Source organism: Festucalex cinctus, chromosome 8 (assembly GCF_051991245.1).
Source record: "Festucalex cinctus isolate MCC-2025b chromosome 8, RoL_Fcin_1.0, whole genome shotgun sequence".
NCBI lineage: Eukaryota > Metazoa > Chordata > Actinopteri > Syngnathiformes > Syngnathidae > Festucalex > Festucalex cinctus.
Window position 1 is genome coordinate 7,113,030 of NC_135418.1, and position 26,066 is coordinate 7,139,095.

The following is a 26,066-nucleotide window of genomic DNA, read 5'->3' on the forward strand; positions in this document are numbered from 1 at the left end:
TGTGGGAATTTAAAATGAACTTATTAAATTCTGTTCTGAACATACTTGGATTTGGCAATCAGGGTCTTGATCCGCTCAAGTTTTTTCTGTTTTTCCTTCTGCTCCTCAGGGCTGAGAGGGGTGTTATCTTCCATATCCAGGTAGCGCTCTGGGATAATAACCTTGTCTGGAGCCATTAGCTAGGAGTTGCAATGTATTGTATTAATATAAAAGTCCAGTCCTGTACACAGTCTTTAACTCTTTGACTGCAAAACGTTATCCAAAAAACCCCAACGGTACCAGCCTATTTGGAGCATTTTTACTCATCTTTCAAAGCAAACAGAATATTGTGTGGTATGATGACATAAATATGGTGAATACCGTATGAAAGATTGGATTCCATTCTTTCATGAGGAAAAAAAAAGTATGTTTCTACCTTATTCCGTTCTTTAGTAATCACCATTTGAAATTAGGCCATTTGAGTGACATAAGCGAAAATACAAAAATTTTAAGAGAAAAACAAGCTTTTTGTGAAAAGATACATTTTTTTTTGCACAACAGTGACTTTGACGCTTTGACACTTTTTGTTTAATGACACGGCAGCACAGCACAAGACGTTGCACTGCCAAAACCAAAACGTAATAAACCTAAATTAACGTTTTTGGCAGCATTCATTAGGATTTTAGAATACGTCATTAAACGTTTTTGGCCGTCAAAAGAGTTAAGTAAATATTTTAAAAAAATTGCTGGATGTCATAAATGCATCACAGACATATATGGACTATAGAACAAAGTATAAATACAATTATAATGTAAAAAATCAAAACAAAACAAAACAAAAACAATGTAGAGAAGTGTTTCTAACATAGTAGGTAAAAAAGACCCTACATCTTTTTATCATTACAAAATAAGTACTGTATTTGGCATTACCTCTTTGTTAATGTCCAGGTCATAGTGTTCAGGTTCAAGCTGTGACCGTCTCAAACGGGCAATTTCCTCACGAGGTGACTCCAGTCCCTGTCCTCTGACGGCTGCCTCCAAGTCATGGATGTCAATCTCATGAGCTGTTACCCGCCGTCGAATCTGCACACATTATTGTTTATATTATTACTCATTTTCTTGCTTTTAATTTGAGTTAACCAGCTAAATGATTCAACCAGCGTTCCCCCTTTCACGGTAGAATGATAGTATTGTTCGGAAGGCATAGTCACAGTCTGCTGCAGCTTCTGACAGACTGACATACATACAGCTGACAGTTACTTTTGGACTGTTTATGGAGCAAACTGCTTCAGCTGTCTCAGTTTTGAAGGGTGTCTTCCCCAATTGCATATTTCAACTCGTTTTACCGAGGTCCAATAGTATTCTCATCTGATTAGGGCTCTTCAAAATATATATATATATATATATATATATATTATTATTTTTTTTTTTTTGGAGGACTTAACGCCTGTAGTTAAAGGCAAGCTTTGCTGGCATTGGGAAGAATATTGTACCACTAAAATCAGAACTTTTCAGGAGTCCAACCATTAACATTGCATCATCAGAGAGCGTGCCACTTTCAACACTTTGGATTGATAAATTAAAAAAAAAAAGAAAAAAAAAAAAGATTTGTGGAAAAGTATTAAATTGACCAACTTTTGACAAAGGAGGTTTCGGCCTGACGCCAGCAACATATTACAGACACATTGTACAAGATAGAGCAAAGCAGTCCAAGAACATAACTGTGCTTCCTCACTGTTTGTGCTTTTCATTGTACATAAGGCACAGGCAAAATTGATGTAAATTACCACTTTGTAGCTCGCTGAAGACTGCCCGCCTGACAGATTAAGACTCCTCCTTTTGTCTCGTACGGAACTGCTCTGGTTGCGACGGATCCTTTCATTTTGTTCCTCCACGCTCATCTTGGACCTTAGCTCAGCAGGAAACACAGCACTCTTTGGACGTTCCTGTGTCAAAGACAGAAAAAGAGAAAACATATTACAAGTTGCACACCTGTTCCATATGCAAAGTTCTTTGAGATAACTGGTTTTCTGAATTGGCAATGCATGAATGAATTGAATTGAACTAAAATAGCATACAAAACTTAGAACATAATATTATTGAAGGAGGAAATTTGTATGTGTTTCTTATGTGACAAAAATGTTGGGATCATCCTGCCTTATGATGAATAATATCATGAACACTTTGGTTTGATTGTTCACACAATGTTTCTCTAATCTTGTGAGTTTATTTTGTTGCTGTCAATTATGTGTTACATCAATGAATATCAGTGGCCCACATTCCAAAGACATGCATGGCAGGTTGATTGGGCGCTCCGAATTGTCCCTAGGTGTGCTTGTGAGTGTGGATGGTTGTTTGTCTCTGTGTGCTCTGCGATTGGCTGGCAACCAGTCCAGGGTGTCCCCTGCCTACTGCCCAAAGCCAGCTGAGATGGGCTCCAGCACCCCCCACGACCCTTGTGATGAATAAGTGGTCAAGACAATGGATGGATGGATGGATGGATGGATGGAAGGTAAACATTGATTCATCCGTCCGTAAAAGTCCATTTTTTTTATTTTTATTTTTTTTTGGGGGGGGATCAACATTGGCAAAGCCAACATAGCCTTCCTATACTTCTTGGTTCGTGGTTTGCATTATTGATACTGTCGGTATCAATTGAATATTGGATCAATACTAGCGCAATGAAATAGATATTGTACTTTTAGTTTCGCTTCTGTATGCATGGTTTTCATCAAACAGGAGACAGCCAGGTTGCCATCTTTATCGCTTCTGTCGCAGCTTTGAGCAGGCACAATTTGTACCTCCACATACCTTGACTTGCTGTTAGTATTGGTTGACCTACCCTAGAAATCCCATTAGGCATTCGCCCATTATGACGGAAAACTCCAGCAGACCAACTAGGTGAGTCGTCAGCAGGTGACTTGGTTCTTGGAGGGACAATACCAACTGAAAGATATGTGGGAAATGAGATTATGATCTTCTCAAAGCATGATAGTCTCATAATAGCATAATTATTATGCATTTGGAATTTTTTTTTTTTTTTCTTTCATCTGGCATTCAAACATTTCCCATTTCCCATGAGTTATTCTGTACCAGCCACTGGATAATAATCATGAGTTGAGTTCCACTCAGTAGTTTAGGCTGTTACATGAAAACGTCATTTGAAATGTTGTTGTACCTTTATTCATGGCGGATTGTCTTTCGGGGCCTTGGTCTTGTGGCTCACTCATGTTGTTATGATCTCCAAATTTAATCTGCAAAATAGAAGATTAATAATACTGAACCTACACTGATTTGAACATGCCTTCTAGATTATGACATGCAAAGATCTGCTTGTAAATTGTTAAGATTTTGATTCTTTCTTTTCGTGTATTTCTTTTAATTTACAATAATATGTATTATGTACATTACACTAATGGCACTAGCAATGCCTCAAACAGTTTTAATCTTTCAAATACGACCTTTTCACGTTAAGGGGTTAATGCATTGTTAATGGTAATGAAACTGGTCTCTGCATATGTTTTTATATTGTATATTAAATGAGGATATATGCATGTTTTACATTGCCACTTGTTATAATCAAATATACACGTTTTTCTACAGATGTGTTCATATTATATATATATATATATATATATATATATATATATATATATATATATATATATATATATGATTAACATGGTTTGACAGTGTTCCAATCTAATTGATGATCAGCAACAAGAGTTTAATGTAGTCTATTGAGACCAAAGGATGTAAGATTAAGTAATGGGTTACACCTGCAAACAGTGGTGTCAGGTTAAGATTGATGGTAGGGATGTCACGATAAGGGCAATATCGTGATATTGTGATATTAAAACTGCCACAATATCGTCGTCGTCATGTTCACAATATTTAAAAGGAACACATTTGTCAAAAAAAAGTCATGTTGATTTCCATTGTGCAGTTCTAGCACCCTCTAGTGGCTAGTTTATTAGTGCAATTTAATTTTCAATAGGGATGTTTTGGCCTTCTATGTTTAAAATCTATGCTAATTGTCAGATGAAGCGGAACCTAATTTGCTTGTGAAGCGATCAATGTGTGCTTGCATTAGCAATTAAGTGCCTCAATATTGTTATTAGAGATTGTAGGTGGTTTATATGCATTGCTGTTATGTACAAAAGCACAATATTGTGCTTTTTTTTTGTATGAGCTCTCTTTTTTACAATATTGTGATGTTTTTTAAATATCGCCAACGCCCCCACAATATCGTGATAATTATCGTATCGTGACCTTCATATCATGATAATATCGTATCGTGATGTTTGGATATAATTACATCCCTAATTGATGGATCAAAAAAAAAAAAAGATACTAGACAACATTTAAGGGTGGAGCAAAGCAGAGGCTGAATCTACAAAATACCTTTCTGATGTGAGAATCTTCAACATCAAAGTAACCATCATCGATGCCCAAGTTGCGTAGCCAGATGGTGCTGTCAAAGGGCAAGGGGGGGATAGAGGGGGGGAAGGTAGAGGAAGATTCCAAAGGAAAGTAGGACTTAGGGAGGGGGGGCCTTGGGGGTGCACTTTCCTAGATCACCAGAAGGTCAGGGGAGAGCAAGGAAGAAAAGAAGCAAAAAACAGAAAGGGTTGAAGCAAGAGAAGTCTGCGCATCAAAGGGAGTGCTCACAAGCCAGCTAAATGCAGAGTAGAAAGGAGTAAGGAAACAAATATGTTGCAAGGGATCATTGTGAATATTGCCTAATAGCAATGGAAAATCTGGCCTTGAATTCCTATTCATTTATAATAATGGTATGCAGTCAGGGCCTGCAAGGCCTTTTTTGCTGGCCAAAACACTATCAGACGCACTGGCCTAGCACATTTACAAATTCAATTCAATTATGTTTATTTATTTTCAACATTCTATTATCCTCATTTAATAGCTATTCTCTTGGCTGTTCACCTTCCAGTAGTGTGTGTGCTGGATTACTTTTTTTTTTGGGGGGGGGGTTTCTAATCAGTGTTTGTTTGTTTTTTAAACAATCAATTTTCAGATTCACCAACCAAGAATTGTTAGCTATCGTAGAGTAACATCTACAGTTTCCCATCCCATTGTTGAATTAAATAAATGATTCATGATTTAACATTCATTATAAATGTTGATTTTTCAAGAAAGCATTGTGAGGATAGGTTGGCCAACACCATTACTGGCTGGCCTGTTTCAGCCCAGGAAAGAATTCATTCTGCATTTTCACAGCAGCTAGTATGAAGGGAATTTGTGCATTATCATATCGCAAGGTTGGATAAACAAATATGCCGTTTCTGGGGTCTCCTGAAAAGTGACAATTTTGAAGGTAGTGTACAAGGTTTTGGCCCAACGCCAGCAATATCCTGTATGCATACACTGCATGTATCGTATTTTCTGCACTATAAGGCACACCTAAAAGCCTTTAATTTTCTCAAAAACTGACAGTGTGCCTTATAATCAGGTGCACCTTATATGTGGCTCAATATTGGTTAAGTATGGCTACGATAGTCAGGGGGCATCACTGAAGTAACAGCAGTTCGAACGGTAGTACCACACCTGAACAAGGCTGGGAAATATTGTAGATATGGATAGTAACGTTTGAACAATATTCAGTTATTGTTATATTGTTAATACGGAACCATATTGTGACTGCACTACCGGTAACTTGTTTTGGGAGTAAACAAAGTTGTCAGAATGCCAGTTTGTATTCAATTACCGGTCATAAATATTGACTGACTCATCTGTTTTGTTCAGATTCCCTTTAGCACAGCTCCATCCAGTTTGTAGGGGGGGCAAACTGCGGTCCTCGAGGGCCGGAGTCCTGCAGGTTTTATAGATTACCCTACTCAAAGTGCAGCTGATTCCAATTAACAGGCTCGTTATCAGGCTTCTGCAGAGCCAGCTGATGAGCTGATCATGAATCAGCTGTGTTGAAGAAGGGAAATATCCAAAACCTGCAGGACTCCAGCCCTTGAGGACCGGATCTCGACACACCTGATCTATTGTACGCTTAATGCAACCCCAGCCACTGCAGTAGCTTCTACTCTATGCACCTTATAATGCGGTGTGCCTTATATTATGGAAAAACGTTTTCATATAGGCCATTCATTGAAGGTTCGCCTTATAATGCGGTGCGCCTTATATATGGAAAAAGTTTTAAAATGTCATTCATTGAAGGTGTGCCTTATAATGCGGTGCACCTTATATTGCAGAAAATACGGTACTAGTTTGTCAATCTGAATTACGCTGATGCCTAATAGTTCTGTTTATATTAATGTTTCCCATTTCATGAGTTGATATCACATATTCCAATACAAGAAAATGGTAGTTGAATGGAATGCTTTATTTATTTATTGGTCAAAGACGGAATGTGATTGGAATAACTGACAGAATCTACTCTAAGAATAATTAGGCTTAATACTTTTCTAAAGATGAGTCTGCATAAAAACTTTGTCTGAAGGCTGACTGTGTGAATCGGCTTGTGTTACCATACAAATCATTGGATCAGTGTGATGTTCCGTTTGATTATAGGGGAGAGTGAGCATATTAGCATCTATACTAGCATTACATGTTGAATGGAATAGTTGTTGGTGGTGTTGAGTTTCAGGGTGATCGCTTGTAAAATATGAAATTGGGATATCCGGGCCATGGCATGATGCTAACACATTAGTCTGAAAGATGTCCTGGAAAAGCAGGAGCTGCGATTCAGGCACAGAAAAAGGCCTGTTGGATAGGAGGTTTCTTTGACCATTTGGATATCTTGCTAACAAAGGAGATGCACAGATGGAATCAGGAAATATATCTTTTCTTTGGCCAACCTTGACCTCTTGGCTGCAAATATTTGAGGTTAACCAACCCAAATTTTGGTGTTGCATGTGGACTTGTTCAAAATCTGAATGTTTATTGGAAGTAGTGTCCTGGCATTGTACTTGGAGAAAGTCCAAATCTCTGTGCATGGAAGGGTTTGCAAACTTGCTAATGTGTGAGTTGGTTCTGAATGGGATACTTTGATCCGTTTCCTCAATCACAGTATCCAATCTACCCAAGGACTCGTTCAGACTCTGCAAAACGAGGGCAGAACGTGGAAATGTGCATTCATGGGTTTCACAACTATTTTTATTCATGTTTTCTGCATTCATGCTTTTGTCAGCTTCTCTATAACTTTTTGGTCTTGATTTGGGCCTGGTTTCAGTGTTGAATTGAGGCATACAAGATTTGGGACGAGGTTTAGGTACCGGTATATATCTAGTTCTAGAGTGTGAGGCAGGTGTTGGAAAAGGGTTGACCCCTTGCTGGGTGTGTCCGGTGCTTACCTCCGGGCCCAGCTGTTTAGAAGGGGAGACCTGGGAGCCAGGCACTGGGGAGTAAGGGCTGAGAGGGCTGGTGAGGCTTACTGAGCTGAGGGGACTGGCTGGACTATTGGTGCTAAAGGAGCCTGAAGCACCACTGGCCACTGCGGACGAAGAGAGTGAGAAAGGTGATACTCAGACATTTGCCGTTGTAGTAAACCACATCATGTTATTTTTGATCATACCTTTGTGCTTTGCTGTATCAGTGCCTCTGGAAGAGTGATTCTTGTGTAGGCCCTCTAATACATCCTGGACTCTCCAAAACTCTTTCTGGATGTGCCTTCGAACCAATTCACTCTGCCCCATAAAAAATAAATAAATAAATAATCACACGATCATGCAAGATGTTTAAAATGTGGTGAAACTACATCTGTCAAATTGTAAGGATTGCTTAATTGTGTACAATATTGAATAAGCAATACTGAATAAAAGGAAATGAACAGCCTCGCAGAAAGGACATCTGAAACATTAAACCAGAAGGGTTTACCAATTACCTGGACACCTGCATTAAGTTGCTCCCATAGATCTCCGTGTATTGCATGGGCCTCATCTTCTAATGCTTCAAATTCCATACGAGTGGTAGTTAAAGCCTGAAAGTACAGTTTATGGTCACTCTCTGATTGCATTGTTTATGAAACTGGGGTATCGGTTCTTCATTCCAGAATTCGGACAATGACAATGATGAAAACAATTCCTGGACTTTGAAATTTTTCATAACAAACTATTGTGTGAAATGAACCGTCTGTTGAGTTCGTCTTACATTTGAGGCCTGGGAAAGCTCCCCTCTGATGTTGATTAGCTGGTTTTGTAGGGTTTCCTTTTTGCTATGTAGCTTTTCCATGACCACAGGCTGGTTGTGGTACTTTTCCATTTCCTGATGAGTAGCCACCAACGCCTCCTCGAGGCTGTCCTGTAAACAGCAACCACAACAGCAGCTTGATGTTAACATATGGATAGCTAAAAGGGTTTTATTTAAATATGGTAAACACCTATTTAATTGAAACGATTTGCATGGGGAGGAAAAACATCTCAGTCATGTCTAGCAATGGGCAAAAATGCAAATTCAGGCAGAATAGTTACGTACTGTACTTGTTTAATGTTGTATGTGTCCACACACTTTTTTTTTTAAATAGAGAAAGCAGTTAAATATTGAACATTGTTATGTGTTATAGCATTATATAAGAAAAACGCTGTTTTTTACCTTGTCCATTCGCAGTCTGTGGACAACTGCTTCGTGATCTTTCACAATGTGGTTTTGCTCACACAGCCGGCCCAAAAGTTTCTGTGTTAGACATCATGCCAACAAAATAAAACAAAAACTGTGAATACAAATGTAGAATACTGTCAAACACATACATGCAATATTGTGCGCAACAGTGTCAACACTGTATATATTGTGTAGATATGGATATTACTGACTGAGACACATCTATTAATTGATAAACAACAGAAGCAGCCGAGCCTAGTATCTTTATTCAGCAACTTATGACAATTCTATTCTTTCAAATCTATGTGAATAATTTGTGGATACGGACAGTTTTTGTTTCAGAATGACAAACTTATTGAAAATTGAAGTCCAGGTATGTGGAATAACATAGCTACAGTGAGCGTGGACAGTAATTATATCTTTCCCAACACCTTTCGGGTGAACTGAAACAGCTCTTGAGCTAAGACTTATACATCACTGACTTCTGATAGTAGAATTTCTCCTCTGAATGAATTGAGAACATTTCCACAGACACATACAGTACCAACATATTATAGTTTTCTTGGAAGCCTGGTTACAGTGGGAACAACTGTGTTTTAGTCCATTTTCAATTCAAAGCCTGGTATCCTAAAACTGTCCATTCAGTGCAGATATGCCAAATTAACTGTATTTGAAAATGTGCAAGCTCATTTATAGAGTGAAAGTGATGTCCCTTACACTTGTTTCAATTTCATTTAGTTTCAGTGTTGGGTGTAACTCTCTGTAGACATCATGGAAAGGAGGCACCTGTGAAAACAAAGACATACAAATGGTCAACACGGAGGAAGGCTTTTATAATAAACGAGGTTCCGTTACGCTGCGATGCTGTGTAAAACAAATGGAAAAATTGCAAACGTGGGAACTATTTTCTACTATTTAAACCAACGCGCAGTGGTGCCTTGAGATACAAGTTACCTGAGTTAAGATTTTTCGAGATACGTAGTCTATGCGACACAGTCATCTTCCTATACCGGCTGGAACGGAGCCAAAAAGGAACAGGTTTGGAGAATGTTGAGCAAGGCAGTTTGGGTATCTGGTGAGTGCAATGGCTTGTTTACTGATGTTGAACTGGGAACCAAGATAGCATTAGCCAATTTTTTAGCACAACCACCAACCGGTTCATTGACTAGCAATGTTCAAACCTTTTCTTTTCTTGTCTGTCACATGAAGAGAAGCAATATTTTGCATACGGTATGATGCTAGCATAATGCCTATAGTTGAGGTTTACTGTCACACCACATATAAAAGAAATTGAATTGCAGTTTGTCTTTTAAAACAACCAGACAAGTGCCTATAGAAAGGCTCCGTTAGCTTACAGTAATACTAACATACAATGGAAAACACCTTTTGACATGCTAACGATTAGCATCAATCGTTATAGTTTTAGAAGCTTTTAAGCAAAGGACTTTTGAACACAAATGGTGGAGCAACACATATAGACTGATTATTTGTCTGTGAATGTAGTTATATATATATTTTTATTAAAGTTAAAGTACCACTGATTGTCACGACTACCTAAGTGGGGCGAAATTCTTTCTCCGCATTTAAGCCATCCCGGGGGAGCAGTTAGCAGCAGCAGGAGCCGTGCTCGGGAATCACTTGTTGATCATCATCTATCATCAATCATCTATTCTCTATGATCTCTATGAAGAGTGTAATATTAAATCTTACAGTCACTTATAGCTGTAAAACTATTTTTCATTTGCGTCTGCATGACTGCTCCCCCGGTGGCCACCCACAAGAGCAGCAACGTTGAATTGAATTGTACCATTAAATCATGATGCACTCATAATTTACATTATATTTAATATTTTTATGACTGTTTTTATAAAATACAATATTGAGCTGAGTCAAGTGGTATAGAATGGCATTTTTCTTTTTAAAAAGTAGCGCAACATTTGTTTTTTGGGAGGCGGCTGAAGCATGAAACAAAACATGGTCACTGAACAAATTCAACTTGTATTGCAAGGCACCGCTGTGTGTATTATATGAGTTACATCACTAATTTACTTCATATAATCTCCAATTTGATGTCCACATTATATTAAAAATCCATTATTTTAATTTAAAAAAATGGAATGTTTCCCATTACATTTAAGCAACAATAAACAACAAAAACAAGCACACTAGTAAATGTATTTTTAACATTCCACCAATAAACTGTTGATTAAAACATACAGTTTAATAAGTTACTGTATAATGTGCACATTGTTTAAGTAGCATTGTGGTCAACATGGCACAAGTTTTTGTTGCAAACATCAAATTAAGAATACATTTAATGAGTTAAATAACATGTTTAGTGGTTACTTGATGGCTAGTACAGAAAGCAACTTTATCTGAAACCAACAATCACGACAACAAAACAACACAAAAATACTTCAAATGGACCATGTACATTGAGATGGAGGGCTAATTAAATTACTGGTAGTCAAGATGAGCATGGAGTTGGTTACAAGTGGCTGTGATACACTCTATAATACATACAGTATATCATGTAATGGAAGGGGGGAAAGCAGCAGTAGGCACGGATGCGGTTGAGGTGCGGTTGAGGTGCGGCTGCGGTGCGGTTGCGGTGCGTTCCGGCGACGCAAGCAATTAGATTCCATTCATTCGAATGGTGCAGTTTACACCGCGTGCGTGTGCTTTGCGTGTCGACTGCGTCTGAGATGCGGCGTGCCGCAGCCCTTCCGCAAGGATAGACCTATTTTCTATTTTTGCCGGATGCCGCAGCGGTAGGCCTCCGGCAAATGGCAAGCGAGCACAAAACACATCGAGCAGGACAGGAAGACCGACGCAGTTTCAAAATAAATTTCCGGTTACCTTTCAAGATAAAACACTCGCCAGCTCCTATTTCGCAAGCATGTTAGAAAAGCATGATGTGGGTGTAGCCGGGCCTGGAGTTAACGTGCGAAATGCTAATTCACGGTTTAGACACCAGCGAACATGGATGAGGAGAGGTTTATATTGGAGGTAGAAAGCCACAAAATAATAAAAGTCCACCTCTCTTTCTGCTTCTCTGTTGAGCACAGACTTTCTGTGTGTTTGTCGTTTTCAATGCCACATGATCGACGGAGCTGCTGGACCGCAGCTGTGCGGAGCCGGTGTGAGTTGGCCAAAAAATTTACACGTCCGGAGCACGCAGTCAAGACCGCAGCCGCACCGCACACGGAACCGGTGTAAATCCCGGGTCACTTGAGTCTGTTCTAAAAAACAGCTCACTAGTGACTGGACACTGTGATTGCTAAGAAAAATAAAAACAGAGGAAGACTTTTAAAACATTAATTTCGTTATTTATTTATACTTATCATGCTGCCTGCTTCTTCTTGTGCCAATTCTCCTATATTTGATTTATAAACAAAATAGAATGTGTTAAAAGGAAAAAAAATGTTTTTATTTCCCCACATTAGAGCTGACAAAATTAATCGATTATTCGGCAAGTACTATTTTAATAATCAAATAATTGTTTGGAGCCATTTTTAATTTAAAATTGTCCAAATCTTCTCATTTCAGCCTGTCAACAGTAATTGTTCACTGATTTCTGTCGTACTTCATGAAAGAACACTGATTATTTTCTGTGTTTAATCAAAATAAGACATTTACAAAAATCTGCTTTTACTTTGGAAAACAATGACCAAACCGATTTCATAGTAGCTACATCATCATCGTCATCACCCCCCCTCCCCCCCCCCTTTTTTTTAAAGCTCTATACGAATACAAGGTACAAAATAAACACTAATCACTGGTTAAACAACAATCATCAGGGAAAAATGCTTTTGTAACACGAAGGCAAAATTCAAATTAATCCGATTAGTCAATTAATCGATTGAATAATCAATAGATTAATCTATATAATATTTTTGCTCATATCGGCCTATTTGTAAAGTTTCCTGGTGTGTCTGTGAAAGCGGTTCCTTTCTTTACCGTGTGAGCACGTTTAGACCAGGCATGCCACTTGGTGGTAAACCAGAAGAGCTGCTAACAAAAAACATTTTTGCCATTCAGCATAATAAACATATTATTTAGGTATACATAGGACTGTTATAATAAAAATGCCTGTATGTAATGTAAAATATCGGGACACATATCCCCTTGAAGACCACGTATTGGCATACATATGTATCGCGATACGTATTGTGTCGTGACCCCTATATTGGGATACATATTGTATCGTGAGGTTGTTGGCAATGCCCTTGTTATTTGGCACCTATAACATCTGTTGTCCTGTCAGATTTGATGAATAGCATGTTTATGCAAAGGGCCAGATGTTTGATGTGATAATGAAGCATGATGTTAAGTGGTCTTTCTGGTCTGTAGATTAAAGGCCTCGATACACCAGTCAGACGTCGGAAGTCGGGAAGTGTCCAAATGTCAGTATGCGATTAATGTATAAAATTACCATTGCAGCTGTTGGAGAGCATCTTGGAGGGCGTTTTCTGCAAACTCAACATGTTGAATCGGCGACGGACCGTTGTCATATTTGATCACTTTGATTGGCTGTTACCTAGCGAATCAGGGCCTGGGGCAAGAACAGGAAGTGACGAATGCAGACATACAGTACGCGATGGGAAGCCTTTTCGATTTCGCTCATTTTGCACTCATCAATTTCGCTCATTTTGCACATTATCACCCTTCACATTTGGATGTAATTATAACCTCTGTCTGGACAGAAGATCGAGAAGAATTCATCACTATGGGTCAAGAGAAACCGGAATTGTGTTACATTACCATTAGACGGTATGTTGATGGTGTGATTAAAGCCAAACTATAGCAAGACATGGAGATAATATGAATATTAATATATACCAATATGAATATGAATATATACCAAGTAGGCTTTACTTTTATATTACATGTTACTCTGCAAAGAGCCTGAGGGTGTGCTTCGCGTGGTACAGTATATTGTGAAGGAATTGTGAAAAAGAATGCATTATGTTCTTATATCCTGCCCCCGGAAAGAGCTTTCTGGTGGATGCCTTTTTCTAACGAGGAATAGTGATTAGCGCCACCGATGGTATGGAGGTGTATTACTTCTCCCATATGCGCATAAGGTACTTTATAGTCGACCTTTGGTGTCTGTCTGTTGTAGTGTGTATTTCTGTCATTTTTCTGGCATGATGTCCCGACGGTCAGACCGACGCTCACATTTGGCTAACGTTGAATAGGTGTACAGAGGCCTTACGAGTCAATTCAGCCTACACCTGAAGTAGAATGACCGACTCATCATTCTTTACAAACTGTATGAGATTAAATTAAGATTAGGTCTTCTTGTATAATTCTTTGTATGATCCTCCCGATAAAGCATAGATAGCCCATACATAACAAAGACTCATCACAAATACAAATGAGGCAAATGCCCTGAAAGATTACTGAATTTTGCCACAATATTGAAAGTCTTGGAAAATGTTCATACTTTTTGGACTCACAAAGCTATCCCTATATGAGCCTAACAAGGAACTGTAAAACATTTGTAATTCATAAAAAATTGTGACATACAGTTTTTCTTTGGACATTAAAATAGAAGGTTGTGGATTTTCCAAAACTTGACAGGTGACAATAAAAGTTTAACAATGATGGATAACAAAAAGAAAAAGTGAGCATGACGTTAGGAAAACACCGCATGCAGACAAAAATACGACGAAAAGAGAGGCAGGCTTAGGGAAGAGTGGATTATTTGCTGAATTGCTGTAGTTTGACCATGAATGAGGAAAACTATTGATTCTGTTGCTTGCACAAGTTTCAAAATAGTGTCAAAGTTGCTATTCAGTCTGGTTGAACATTATGCTAAAAGCCGATTTTCTATCTGAAGCCTGCCTCCCTGCTGTGCTCTCTCTCCTCTCTTACTTGTATGCAGAGCTTTGCTGCAGAGGAGGACCTCTCCACCCTTCGGGTAACCATACCAATTAACCGGCTTCCCTCCAGCACCTGAAGATTCAGCTCAAATAAAAAAATAAAAATAAAAAAAAACACCTCACAGTCACAACAACCTTCGTTTTGAAGGCAACCGGAACACCTCTAACTTTTGAAATTAGGAGATAATTCAAATATTCTTTAGAAGAAATTAGGGGAAATAAGAGATGGCTTCGTGACGTCGAGACAATGTCTGCATTTACAGTGAAGGACACCATGTACGACAGGATTTTACAAACAAATGCGCCTACCTGCTGGTCTAAATAATCCAAGTTGCGTTGGAGCTGGAGATCTAATATGTCGTCCTGAACCAAGCAGCAGCAACAATGACAAATATGGTGAACATACAGACACATGCAGCATTGACAAACAATTTTCAGATCAGACACAAGCGGAGCAAACAAAGCACCCAATCGCCTTCGTTGGACAGATGTTTTTTGTTTTTCAAAATGTGTTATTCTCCTGTGTTTGAAAACAATATCTACATTTACATGAACATTGATTATTTCCCCGATTAAATAGTTGACATGTACAGTACTTGGCTGTCTTGTAACCACCTTTTTATGCATGCCAAAAATAATTTGTAAAGGAGTCCACAATGACAATAAAAGAGAGCCCATATGTTTGGACTGAGGGAGAAATGTTAACTCTTTGACTGCCAAAAATGTTTAATAACAATTAGTAAAATCACGTCTGCCGCCATAAACGTTAAATGGCGTCAACTACATTTATTTTTTATTTTTTATTTTTTAATTTTTTTTTTTATATATATATCAATGGGCAGCGCAACGTCCAAGTGCAGCACTGCCTGGTCATTGGGTTGTGGAATCTAAAACAGTTTCTAACTATGGCCAGCAGATGGCAGCATTGTATCTCTTGTCAATGGGTTGCCGGTGTATGAAATTACAATGAAACATGATAGAATCAGATGAAATCTGATGAAATAGAACATTTTCAAGGATGTCATGAGTGATCAAAGCCTTTGTCACATCAACCCTAATTCACAAAGTGTCATTAAACAGAAAAATATGAGTGTCAAAGTCACTGTTGTGGAGAAAATGTATCTTTTCAATTAAAATGCTCGAAATCGCCTGGCGATGTGGGGGTTGTTTTTTGATGTGTGGCGGTAAAAGAGTTAATTATTTCCCACAGTTCAAGCAAAATTGACATAATGAAATTGACACATGGAATGATGTATAGCACAGGTGCATGCAGGAACACAACGCAACACTATGCTTTGTAAAGAGGATTATGAATTAACTTGTCTCATAGCAAAACCATAATCCAAAGATATTTTACTTATTTACTCTAAATGTAAACATCTGAAGCTTTTTTTTTGTCTTAAAGAGACAGTGGGTATTATTTAATGCCATCTAGTGGTGAGCTAATAAGTCATTCATTTAAAAAAAAAAAAAAAAACACTATCCGGGATGCAGACCACCTCTTTGTGGACACAGGATGAAAAAATAAAAAGCACGCCACGATGAGTGACTGATGTGAGGTTAGACTGGCTGAGAAAGAGCAGTGTGTGCATGTGCATGTATGACTGTGTGCGTGCGCTTTTGCTTCCATTATGGGCTGCCATTCCCATGACAACGATGCACTGATTGGCTGATAACTACGCAAACCCGGAAGTCACTTTAACAGCACAGGCGGCGGTAAAATCTCTGCAGCAGGAGAGTTGCTGGCACCCGACATCAAGATGGCAAGTTGGAGAAAGATGGACACTGATAATCACCGGTTTAATGACGAACGGACCGACAAATATGTTTATCTTACCTCCTTTGAGCACAACACCAATGTGTCTTTTGTGCGAAAGCACGGTGGCTCTAAAATTAAAAAATAAATACACTTAAATAAATAAAACATAACAATAAAACAATTTTTAAAAAGGACAACATTTTTTTGCCACCACACACGTGCTCTCAAAACAAACAAACAACAACAACAAAAAAAAACCTAGACCTTTTACATTTATTCTACAGCTGGGGCCTGCAATTGGTCGTCGATGATTCCTGTGATTCAGGCTGCTGGCCTCCCTTGCTTTGCTCTCGCTAACTTTTGCTAGCTTCTACCTCTAGCTCGCAGGGCTGCAGGCTCGCTCACTCCAAATAATAATTGGTAGTAATTGGTGAGAGCCTTACGCAGTGTGGTCTCTCTGAAGCACCATAGTGCGTGTGCTTCAAAAACTTTGCGTTATATTAGTTCACCACTAGATGTCACTAAATAATACACACCGTCACTTTAAGCAAAGTATCATTGGTAATATCAATTTCTGTTAAAGGTGCACAATGCAAGATTCAACTCAAATTTGAGTGTTAAAATAACCATATTTTTCACCCGCACATGTTTTAAGAATTGTACAATGGACAGGAGGCACGACTGTGGCACAATGACTGTTGCCCCTATTTTTCTGTAAAAGGAAAAAATGTTGGAGCGTTTAGGCCGGAATCTTTAACTGTGGCTCTAAGCATGACGTCATGCGCACGCACGCTATTGTCCCTGTTAGCTCTCGCGATTGTTCGTGCAACTTCACGGACAGGACAGCTAATTCAAACTGGATTTAAAGAGACCTGCACCCGCTACGTCTCAATCCCTTATGGAGACTCCACGGAAGAAAAAGAGAAGTAAAAAAAATTTCAGACCAGCGTCACGGGAGGACGCAGATAAATATAGGAGCAGCGTTCGGCAGGTGGAGAGAGCTGGGGATGAAACGGGACCCACAGCTTGCTGACTTTTTGCTAAAAAGGTAAGACTTCGTAACGAAAATACGATAGGGTCTATTTATGATTAGCAGTGCAGAATAAAACTACCACACGGTCGCTAACTAATGTCTCCGCACTTGGGCATATTAGCAACGTATTGCTATCCTCAATGTCATCGGATTCACGGGATGCACTATTTACGTTTGAAAGGTTGTAATTACGTAAGCTTTTGGCAGTCAAAATGACTTTCACATACAAAGTAACTTGAAGATTAATACGTTTCTTACCTCTGTAGACATTATTAAGCCTATGAAAAAGTCGTTGTGCTCCGTGTTTACGTTAAATTAACTTGGGGGTTTGCTCAATTAACTTGGGGGTTTGCTCGTGCCTGAGAAGTCGCGCACGCCCCTGGCCGTGTGCACGTCGCTGGGGTCCATTCCACGTTTCGCCAGAGGGGTCGCAAATGTGCAAAAATTCTGAATCCTGCTTCGTGCCCCTTTAAACGGAAATTAAGACATGCATACAAAAGGGTTGCTTTGAGCTACAGAAAACTGGTCAATGTGTTGCTATTTATAGAAATTAAAAGTGCCTGTTACATTATGGCTGCAATGATTGCATATAGCTGCAAATGTAGTGATGGACAAATGAAGCTGTCACGCCGCCACCGGTGTGATGGCCCATGCTTTTATTTTGGTATCCATGTTTCCTGTCTTATCCTGAAAATCTAACTCTCCTCTCACCCCAGGTCACTTGCCCTTCCTGCCGCTCCCTAATTACCGGTCCCCGCCCATGATTATCACCACCTGCCACCAATCAAGCCAAACAATAAAAGCCACCTGCATTCTCCCCTCCGTTGCCGAAGTGTCACCGTCAGTGCATGGAAGCGTCCCACAGTCCTTATGTCCTCGTTCATGTTGCCTAGCGTTGTTGCCTTGTTTTTGTGCCTTTTCCTCCCTTTTGGAGCGCCTTTAGTTACCCCTTTTGCCTTGTGCCCTTTTTCCTCCCTAGCGGAGCGCTTTCTGTTGTCCCCAGTACCTTTTGCCTGTTTTTTCCTCCCTAGTGGAGCGCTTTTTGTTCTCCATTTTTTCCCCTCCCTGTTCTCCTCTCAGTTTGAGAGGAGAGCTCTGTTGGCCGGAAATAAACCTGCTGCCTTGGTGGCCTACCTTACGCCTGCGTCTGAGTCCTACTTGACCCCGCCTTGTCAGTACACTTCGGCCAGCATGGACCCAGCAGGCATGGTCGAGGCCGCACTGCAGAGCCAGGAGGCCCGGCTCAACAACCAGGACCGGATCCAACAGACCATGCTGTCCCGGATGGAGGAATTGACCAGCCAGGTCCACGAGCTGGTAGGCCTTTCACGGCGTCGAGCGCCAGCTCCCACTGGACAGATTCCTCACCCTGAGTTCTCTGTACCGACCACGCCATTCACCGGGGTAGGATTGAGACTGGCCTCCCCAGAACGATACTCCGGTGAACCCGGACGCTGTCAGACTTTCCTCACAGAATGTGACATTCATTTTGAACAGTTACCACAGGCATTTCCCACAGCCCGATCCCGAGTGGCCTTCATGTTGTCTCACCTGACGGGACGGGCCAAAACCTGGGCGACCGCGGAATGGGCCAGGGGTTCCTCGGTCTGCCAAAGCGTACAGGACTTTCGAATCGCTTTGCGCCAAGTCTTTGATCCAGAAAACAATGACCGAGAGAAGGCACGAGCACTGAGCCGACTTCAGCAAGGCAACGAATCTGTCAGCGACTATGCAGTTCGCTTTCGAACGTTGGCAACGAGCAGTGGCTGGAACGCCATCGCACTTCACGACCATTTTCTGAAAGGACTCTCACCCGCCATTCAAGAGCTTCTGGTTCCCGTAGATCTCCCCGCGGACTTGGACGCCTTGATTTCCCTCGCCATCCGCACCGATCATCGTCGCCGGGAACTGGCTAAGATCGGCGGACTCCGAAGGAGGGAGGAACCCACCCCCTGGTCACGACCACCGGGGCCCGGAAGGCCGCAACCCATCCTTCCTTCCCGACCTGAACCAGGAGAGGTGGACTTCGCCAGAGAGGAACCCATGCAACTGGGAAGGGCCCGGCTAACGCCCGAGGAGCGACAGCGCCGCCGCCGAGAGGGCCGATGCTTCTATTGTGGTGGTCTTGGCCACCTAGTGGGATCCTGCACCACGAAGAGCGGGTCACCGGTGAGTCCTCCGTCACCCCGACCCGCCAAGAACCACAGGCTCACGCAAATGCAGATAAACCACCACAATGTCACCACAAATCTGTCAGCCCTCATCGATTCCGGTTCCGACGAGAGCCTCATGGACTGGGAGCTCGTGAGGCAACTACGAGTCTCCACCGAGCCACTTCTGTCAACCATCCAGGCTCGAGCGCTGAACGGCAAGGAACTTTTCAGAATCACCCACATCACTGAACCTCTGGAAGTGCACATCGGACAGCACCTCGAGACCCTTCGCTTCCATGTGTTCCATTCTGCTTCCCCCACTTTGGTTCTGGGTCACCCTTGGCTGCGTCTACATAATCCCAGAATCGACTGGAACTCTGGAGTCATTCTGGAGTGGGGAAAGGACTGCATGACTCACAGATTGGAACAACCCGCACCCCGGAACACCACAGCCCAGGTTCACCAGGTGTCCCTCGCCTCGTCCGCTCAAGAGGAATACCCGAACCTGCACACCGTTCCCTCCTGCTACCACCACCTGCGGGAGGTTTTCAGCAAAACCAAGGCCATGACTCTTCCTCCCCATCGACCGTATGACTGCCCGATTGACCTGATCCCCGGATCAACCATCCCCAAGGGGAGACTGTACTCGGTCTCAGGACCCGAACGCCAAGCCATGAACAATTATATTGACGACTCCTTGAAGGCCGGCCTCATCCGACCGTCTTCCTCACCTGCAGGCGCAGGGTTTTTCTTCGTGAGTAAAAAGGATGGATCCCTACGCCCATGCATTGATTACAGTCCCCTGAATGACATCACTGTTAAGAACCGGTACCCCTTGCCATTGATGTCCTCTGTGTTTGACCAGCTGCAACAAGCTAGAATCTTCACGAAGCTCGATCTCCGCAACGCCTATCACCTCATCCGGATCCGCGAGGGAGATGAATGGAAGACTGGTTTTAACACTCCCCGGGGACATTACGAGTACCTGGTCATGCCTTTCGGCCTCACGAACGCTCCCGCAGTCTTCCAGGCCATGATTAACGAAGTACTCAAAGATTTCATCGACCACTTTGTGTATGTCTACCTGGATGATATCCTAATCTACTCTCCTGACCAAGCAAGCCATCGAAGCCACGTGGACCGAGTCTTGCAACGCCTGCTGGATCACCAGCTTTACGTGAAGGCAGAAAAGAGCCTGTTCCACGTCAACTCCATCTCCTTCTTGGGATTCGTCGTGTCACCCGGAAAAGTGGAGATGGAAGCGGACAAGGTCAGCGCCGTGCGGGATTGGCCCACGCCGGACTCACGAAAGAAGGTACAACAATTCCTCGGATTCGCCAACTTCTACCGGCGATTTATCAGAAACTTCAGCACCATTGCTGCCCCCCTGCACGCCTTGACCTCCCCGCAAGTTCGATTTAGGTGGAACACGGAAGCTGAAGGGGCATTCAAGGACTTGAAAGCTCGCTTCACTAATGCCCCTATCCTCAGAGTCCCTGACCCCAAGCGCCAGTTCGTGGTGGAGGTGGACGCCTCGAGTATTGGTATTGGGGCAGTCCTGTCCCAGCGTTGTCAAGAGGACGGCAAGACACATCCCTGCGCTTTCCTCTCACGAAAATTATCAAAAGCGGAACGCAACTACTCGGTCGGTGATCGGGAGCTCCTAGCTGTGAAGGTGGCTCTCGAAGAATGGAGACACTGGCTGGAAGGCGCCGAACTCCCCTTCGTGATTTGGACCGACCACCGAAATCTGGAATACTTACGCCAGGCCAAAAGACTCAACCCTCGACAGGCCAGATGGTCTTTGTTTTTTAACCGCTTCGTTTTCTCTCTGACCTACAGACCCGGCAGTAAGAACGTCAAGGCTGACGCTTTATCAAGAATTCACGAGTCCGAACCACTGGAAGCCGAGCCTGAGACCATTCTGCCCCGGGACTGCATAGTCGGGGCCATGAGGTGGCAAATTGAGGACGACGTCAAAGAGGCACTATGGAACGTCACTCCCCCCACGTCATGCCCACCACGCCGACTCTTTGTGCCTGAGGAACTGAGGGCTCAGGTAATACACTGGGCCCATACTTCACGATTATTTTGCCACCCTGGAGTTCGCAGGACCGTGTATGCTGTCGCCCGGAGATTCTGGTGGCCGGCAATGGAGACCACAATCAAGGACTACGTAGCTGCTTGTCCTACCTGTGCCCGCAACAAGACGTCAAACCAGTCCCGGATGGGTCTACTCCAGCCACTACCAATTCCATCCAGACCATGGGCGGAAATTTCAGTGGATTTTGTGACCGGACTACCACCATCCCATGGTAAAACCACAATCCTCACAGTCGTCGACAGATTCTCTAAGATGGTTCGTTTCATCCCATTAACCAAGCTCCCATCCGCCAAGACCACAGCCGACATCATGATCCACCACATATTCAGGTTTTATGGTTTCCCCTTACACATCGTTTCCGACCGTGGACCACAGTTCGTCTCCCGATTTTGGACTCAATTTTGCAAAGCCCTAGGTGCCAAAGCCAACCTGACTTCTGGGTACCATCCTGAGGCCAATGGGCAGGCAGAACGGCTGAACCAGCAGCTCGAAACCGGTCTCCGATGCCTCGTCTCCCAGAACCCGACAACCTGGAGCAAGTATCTAGTATGGGTCGAGCTCGCGCACAACTCTTTGCCCACATCTGCCACAGGTCTCACCCCGTTTAAATGCGTCCACGGCTACGATCCGCCTTTCTTCGCCGAACTGGAAGAGGAGGCAACGGTCCCCTCGGTCAAGGCCATGATCCGTCGGTGCCACAAGGTCTGGTCGGCGGCCCGGACGGCGCTTCAACGCCAGGGAGACCGGGTAAAGAGGGCCGCCGACCGGAAGAGGAGACCGGCTCCAGAATACCGTCCAGGCCAGCGAGTTTGGCTATCAGCCAAACACCTCAGGCTCAAGGTACCATGTCCAAAGTTGGCCCCGCGATTTGTGGGGCCTTTTCCCGTAACCAAGTCCATAGGACCTGCCGCCGTTCGACTCCGTCTGCCACGATCCCTCAGAGTTCATCCTACATTCCACGTCAGCCAAGTCAAGCCTGTTCATGAAAGCACACTGGTGCCCTCCGAACCCGACCCACCCCCCCCGGAGATGATTGAAGGCGGCCCCGTTTACAAGGTTAGAAAACTTTTGGATGTTCGTAATCGGGGCCGCGGAAGACAATACCTGGTGGACTGGGAGGGATACGGCCCGGAGGAAAGGCAATGGGTCCCCTCCCGGTTCATCGTAGATCCCTCCCTCATTGACGACTTTTACACAGAGCACCCTGACATTCCTGGGCCGTCGAGAGACGGCCGTTGAGGGGGGGGTACTGTCACGCCGCCACCGGTGTGATGGCCCATGCTTTTATTTTGGTATCCATGTTTCCTGTCTTATCCTGAAAATCTAACTCTCCTCTCACCCCAGGTCACTTGCCCTTCCTGCCGCTCCCTAATTACCGGTCCCCGCCCATGATTATCACCACCTGCCACCAATCAAGCCAAACAATAAAAGCCACCTGCATTCTCCCCTCCGTTGCCGAAGTGTCACCGTCAGTGCATGGAAGCGTCCCACAGTCCTTATGTCCTCGTTCATGTTGCCTAGCGTTGTTGCCTTGTTTTTGTGCCTTTTCCTCCCTTTTGGAGCGCCTTTAGTTACCCCTTTTGCCTTGTGCCCTTTTTCCTCCCTAGCGGAGCGCTTTCTGTTGTCCCCAGTACCTTTTGCCTGTTTTTTCCTCCCTAGTGGAGCGCTTTTTGTTCTCCATTTTTTCCCCTCCCTGTTCTCCTCTCAGTTTGAGAGGAGAGCTCTGTTGGCCGGAAATAAACCTGCTGCCTTGGTGGCCTACCTTACGCCTGCGTCTGAGTCCTACTTGACCCCGCCTTGTCAGAAGCTTCATAAAGCAATTGTGTAATTTGATTACTCTCGATGGTACTCTTGCTTCTCAAGAGGCAGTTAAATTTTTATCAATTTTCATTGCACTAACCTTTTATATTTAAATAAAGAGCACCATCTAGAGGAGTAATAAAAAACAAACAACAAAACAAAACATCACACGTGCTTCATGAAGCTTCATTTTCCCATCACTACGGCAAAATGCACTATGGTATTATGCAATCAGGTTTCTCTTAGGCTGACATTTCTATTATGCGTGCATGTATGTATATGGTGTGAGGAATCCATATAGCTCTTTTGTACTGGTTCAACTTCATAGACTAACAAATTATGGTGGCATGTTGCATTACAATGACATCAAATGGTTATAAAATGAAGATCTATGATGTGATGAAGTGATAATGATGATAAATTCAAAATAACTGTGAGGAATTCACCCCACAAAAAAAACAAAAAAACATCACCCGTATGGTTTGGCATGCTTGGAACCCCAACTGACTCACCAGTTACTATAAATAGAGTGCACTGTATCACCAGATTTTCACAATAGAGAAGTGTCAAATGCCATGTAACTTGGCTAGCAGCTACTGTACATTTCAATGTAAAACACTCTGTCACATACATACAAACATGTACACTCAAACATATTTGAAACTGAGTGCATAGAACTAAATAGATCTGGAAGAAATGTATGCCCAGGTAATTATGACTGAGCAACTTTCTGTTAGAAGCTGCAAAACAAAGTTTCCTATATTGAAAACAATTTTCCTAACCACCACATGAGTATTTCTGTATCTTCTGTTATGCTATGTCGATTGAAATGCATTGCAGCACATTGGCAGCACATACCATTTTATTGTGGATGGAAGGGGATACGGGGTAGTTGTGGTGGTATAATCCTTGATTTATGGACCTCCTATCGCCAGAGTAGTCATACTGAAGGAAGGGAATACGATAATGAGGAAAGAGTAAGATGGGGGCACGAATGACGGCAAGGATGTTAGACTCGAACGGTGAAAATGGTCACAACATCAATCTTTCATCCTTTCTTTCATCTCCTTCTGTGGTTACTTAAAACATTTTTTTCTGGAAACTAGAGACATTTGACATTTCATTTGTTTTGATGTTGCATCTATTGTTCATTCCCCTTGTAAGACAAACTAATGTTCGTTAATTGTGCTATAAAGTTAAGCACGTAGAATTACAGTGATGCGTTTCTCACCTTTGGCGAGCTGAGCGATCTCCTTAGGTTATAGACAGACGGATCCGCATAGATCACGTCATCCCTCATTCTCCCCGAAAACCGGTCAAAACGTGCAGATGGCGATCGAGCCGGTGAGGCAAAGTTGTGTGGTACTGGTGAGTAGGCCCCCCCAGAGGACAAGGATGGTGACCTGGGCACAGACCTGGAACGTGGCTGCATGGAAAGACGTCTCATAGACTTCTCAAGTCCACTGTAGTACTGCGGCCCCCAAGAGTCCCTGGGGGACGGCGGACCGTACAATTGGTGAGGCCCATCCCTCAGTGAGCGCCGCTTTTCCTCAACGGCCCAGCGGTGGTCATATCCCCCCACAGCAGAGACAGAGCAAATACTATCAGGCCGGACTCCTGGTGGGTACAGCGCGTACTCCTCCAAATACTGGGGGCCACCAGAGTAGCCATAGTAGTTGAACCCTTGGCTCGCTGGATAATAATGGGATGGACTATAACAGGAAAAACAAAGAAACCAAAAAATCAGATGGAATTTTAGCCTTTGAGTGTCGATATGCTAAGAAATTGTTCATATCTTTGGGTGAATGTGGGATTCTTTTTTTCAACCAGTTATAAGGCATCGATCGGTACTGCACATTGAGAAATATTTTTGGTCATCTAATCTTTTGGCAGGGTACAGAAGTTTAATCCCACACACAATTGATGAAATATGAGTACAGCATAACAACTTGTCATAGTTTTTGATATTAGAACTGGATCACCCTTGCAATTTAACCCCTATTTTAATGTGGTAGGTAAGGTAGATTTCAGGCAACTAAATGTAGCAGAAGACAATGCATACAGCAGCCTCAATATGATGATCATGATGATCATAAATATAATAATAATAATAATAATAATAATAATCATAATCATAATCATAATCATAATCATAATCATAATAATAATACATAAATTTTATCTAGCGCTTATTTGGACACTTTAAGACGCTTTACACAGCAGAGGACAACAAAAACAATACGCCAATAATTGACAGCAAGATTAAAGAAAAGCCCGGTTGAACAGATGAGTTCTGAAGTTTTCAAATGAGTTTGTGTTCCTAATGCAGTTGTGGGAGTGAGCTCAGGAGGGTAGGGGCAGCAGCGGCAAACGCTCTGTCTCCCAAGGTCAATATTGTCTGGAAATGTCAACTCAAGCATATCTGACATTACGAAATGTATTCACTGTACATTAGCTGCAGAAACTCGGTCCAGATTACTCAGCACAACATTGCTAACTAAATAATTGGTCAACAATTTTACTATGTATCAAACTGGTAGCCCTTCACACTATAGTAGCCAAGAAGTATCTCTCAGTTTTTGTGTTATTTATGGGTTGATACTGCCAGTAAGTGATTTGGAAGTTTTAAAAGTCACGTATCGCCATATTTATGATTTGAAAGGATGTATACCTGTTGATGTCCTCCTGGGACACCATGACCCGCCGCTGGTTGACCCAATGCTGCAGCTGTGCCATTGAACTTTTCCTTTGGGCCACTCTCTCAGGAGCAGTTCTGGGAACAAAG

General features: G+C 42.5%; 1 protein-coding gene across 17 annotated transcripts in view; it reads right to left on the reverse strand.

Moving 5' to 3' along the window:
• plekha6 (pleckstrin homology domain containing, family A member 6) overlaps positions 1–26,066 on the reverse strand; it is a 118,458-nt gene that overhangs the window by 5,507 nt on the left and 86,885 nt on the right. For 6 of the 17 annotated variants that reach the window (XM_077530550.1, XM_077530549.1, XM_077530552.1 and 3 more), the window contains 17 exons: positions 25,953–26,066; positions 24,513–24,993; positions 24,140–24,226; positions 14,742–14,795; positions 14,425–14,517; positions 9,262–9,330; positions 8,539–8,619; positions 8,098–8,247; positions 7,832–7,927; positions 7,523–7,634; positions 7,302–7,441; positions 4,384–4,551; positions 3,158–3,233; positions 2,822–2,925; positions 1,767–1,925; positions 910–1,062; positions 46–179 (listed from right to left, as the gene is read on the reverse strand). The exon at positions 25,953–26,066 is cut by the window's right edge and continues 411 nt beyond it. In XM_077530550.1, the coding sequence (XP_077386676.1) occupies positions 46–179; positions 910–1,062; positions 1,767–1,925; positions 2,822–2,925; positions 3,158–3,233; positions 4,384–4,551; positions 7,302–7,441; positions 7,523–7,634; positions 7,832–7,927; positions 8,098–8,247; positions 8,539–8,619; positions 9,262–9,330; positions 14,425–14,517; positions 14,742–14,795; positions 24,140–24,226; positions 24,513–24,993; positions 25,953–26,066 (2,271 nt within the window). The remainder of the gene's footprint in view (positions 1–45; positions 180–909; positions 1,063–1,766; positions 1,926–2,821; positions 2,926–3,157; positions 3,234–4,383; positions 4,552–7,301; positions 7,442–7,522; positions 7,635–7,831; positions 7,928–8,097; positions 8,248–8,538; positions 8,620–9,261; positions 9,331–14,424; positions 14,518–14,741; positions 14,796–24,139; positions 24,227–24,512; positions 24,994–25,952) is intronic. The other 11 variants (XM_077530562.1, XM_077530554.1, XM_077530546.1 and 8 more) reach the window with 10 other exon arrangements.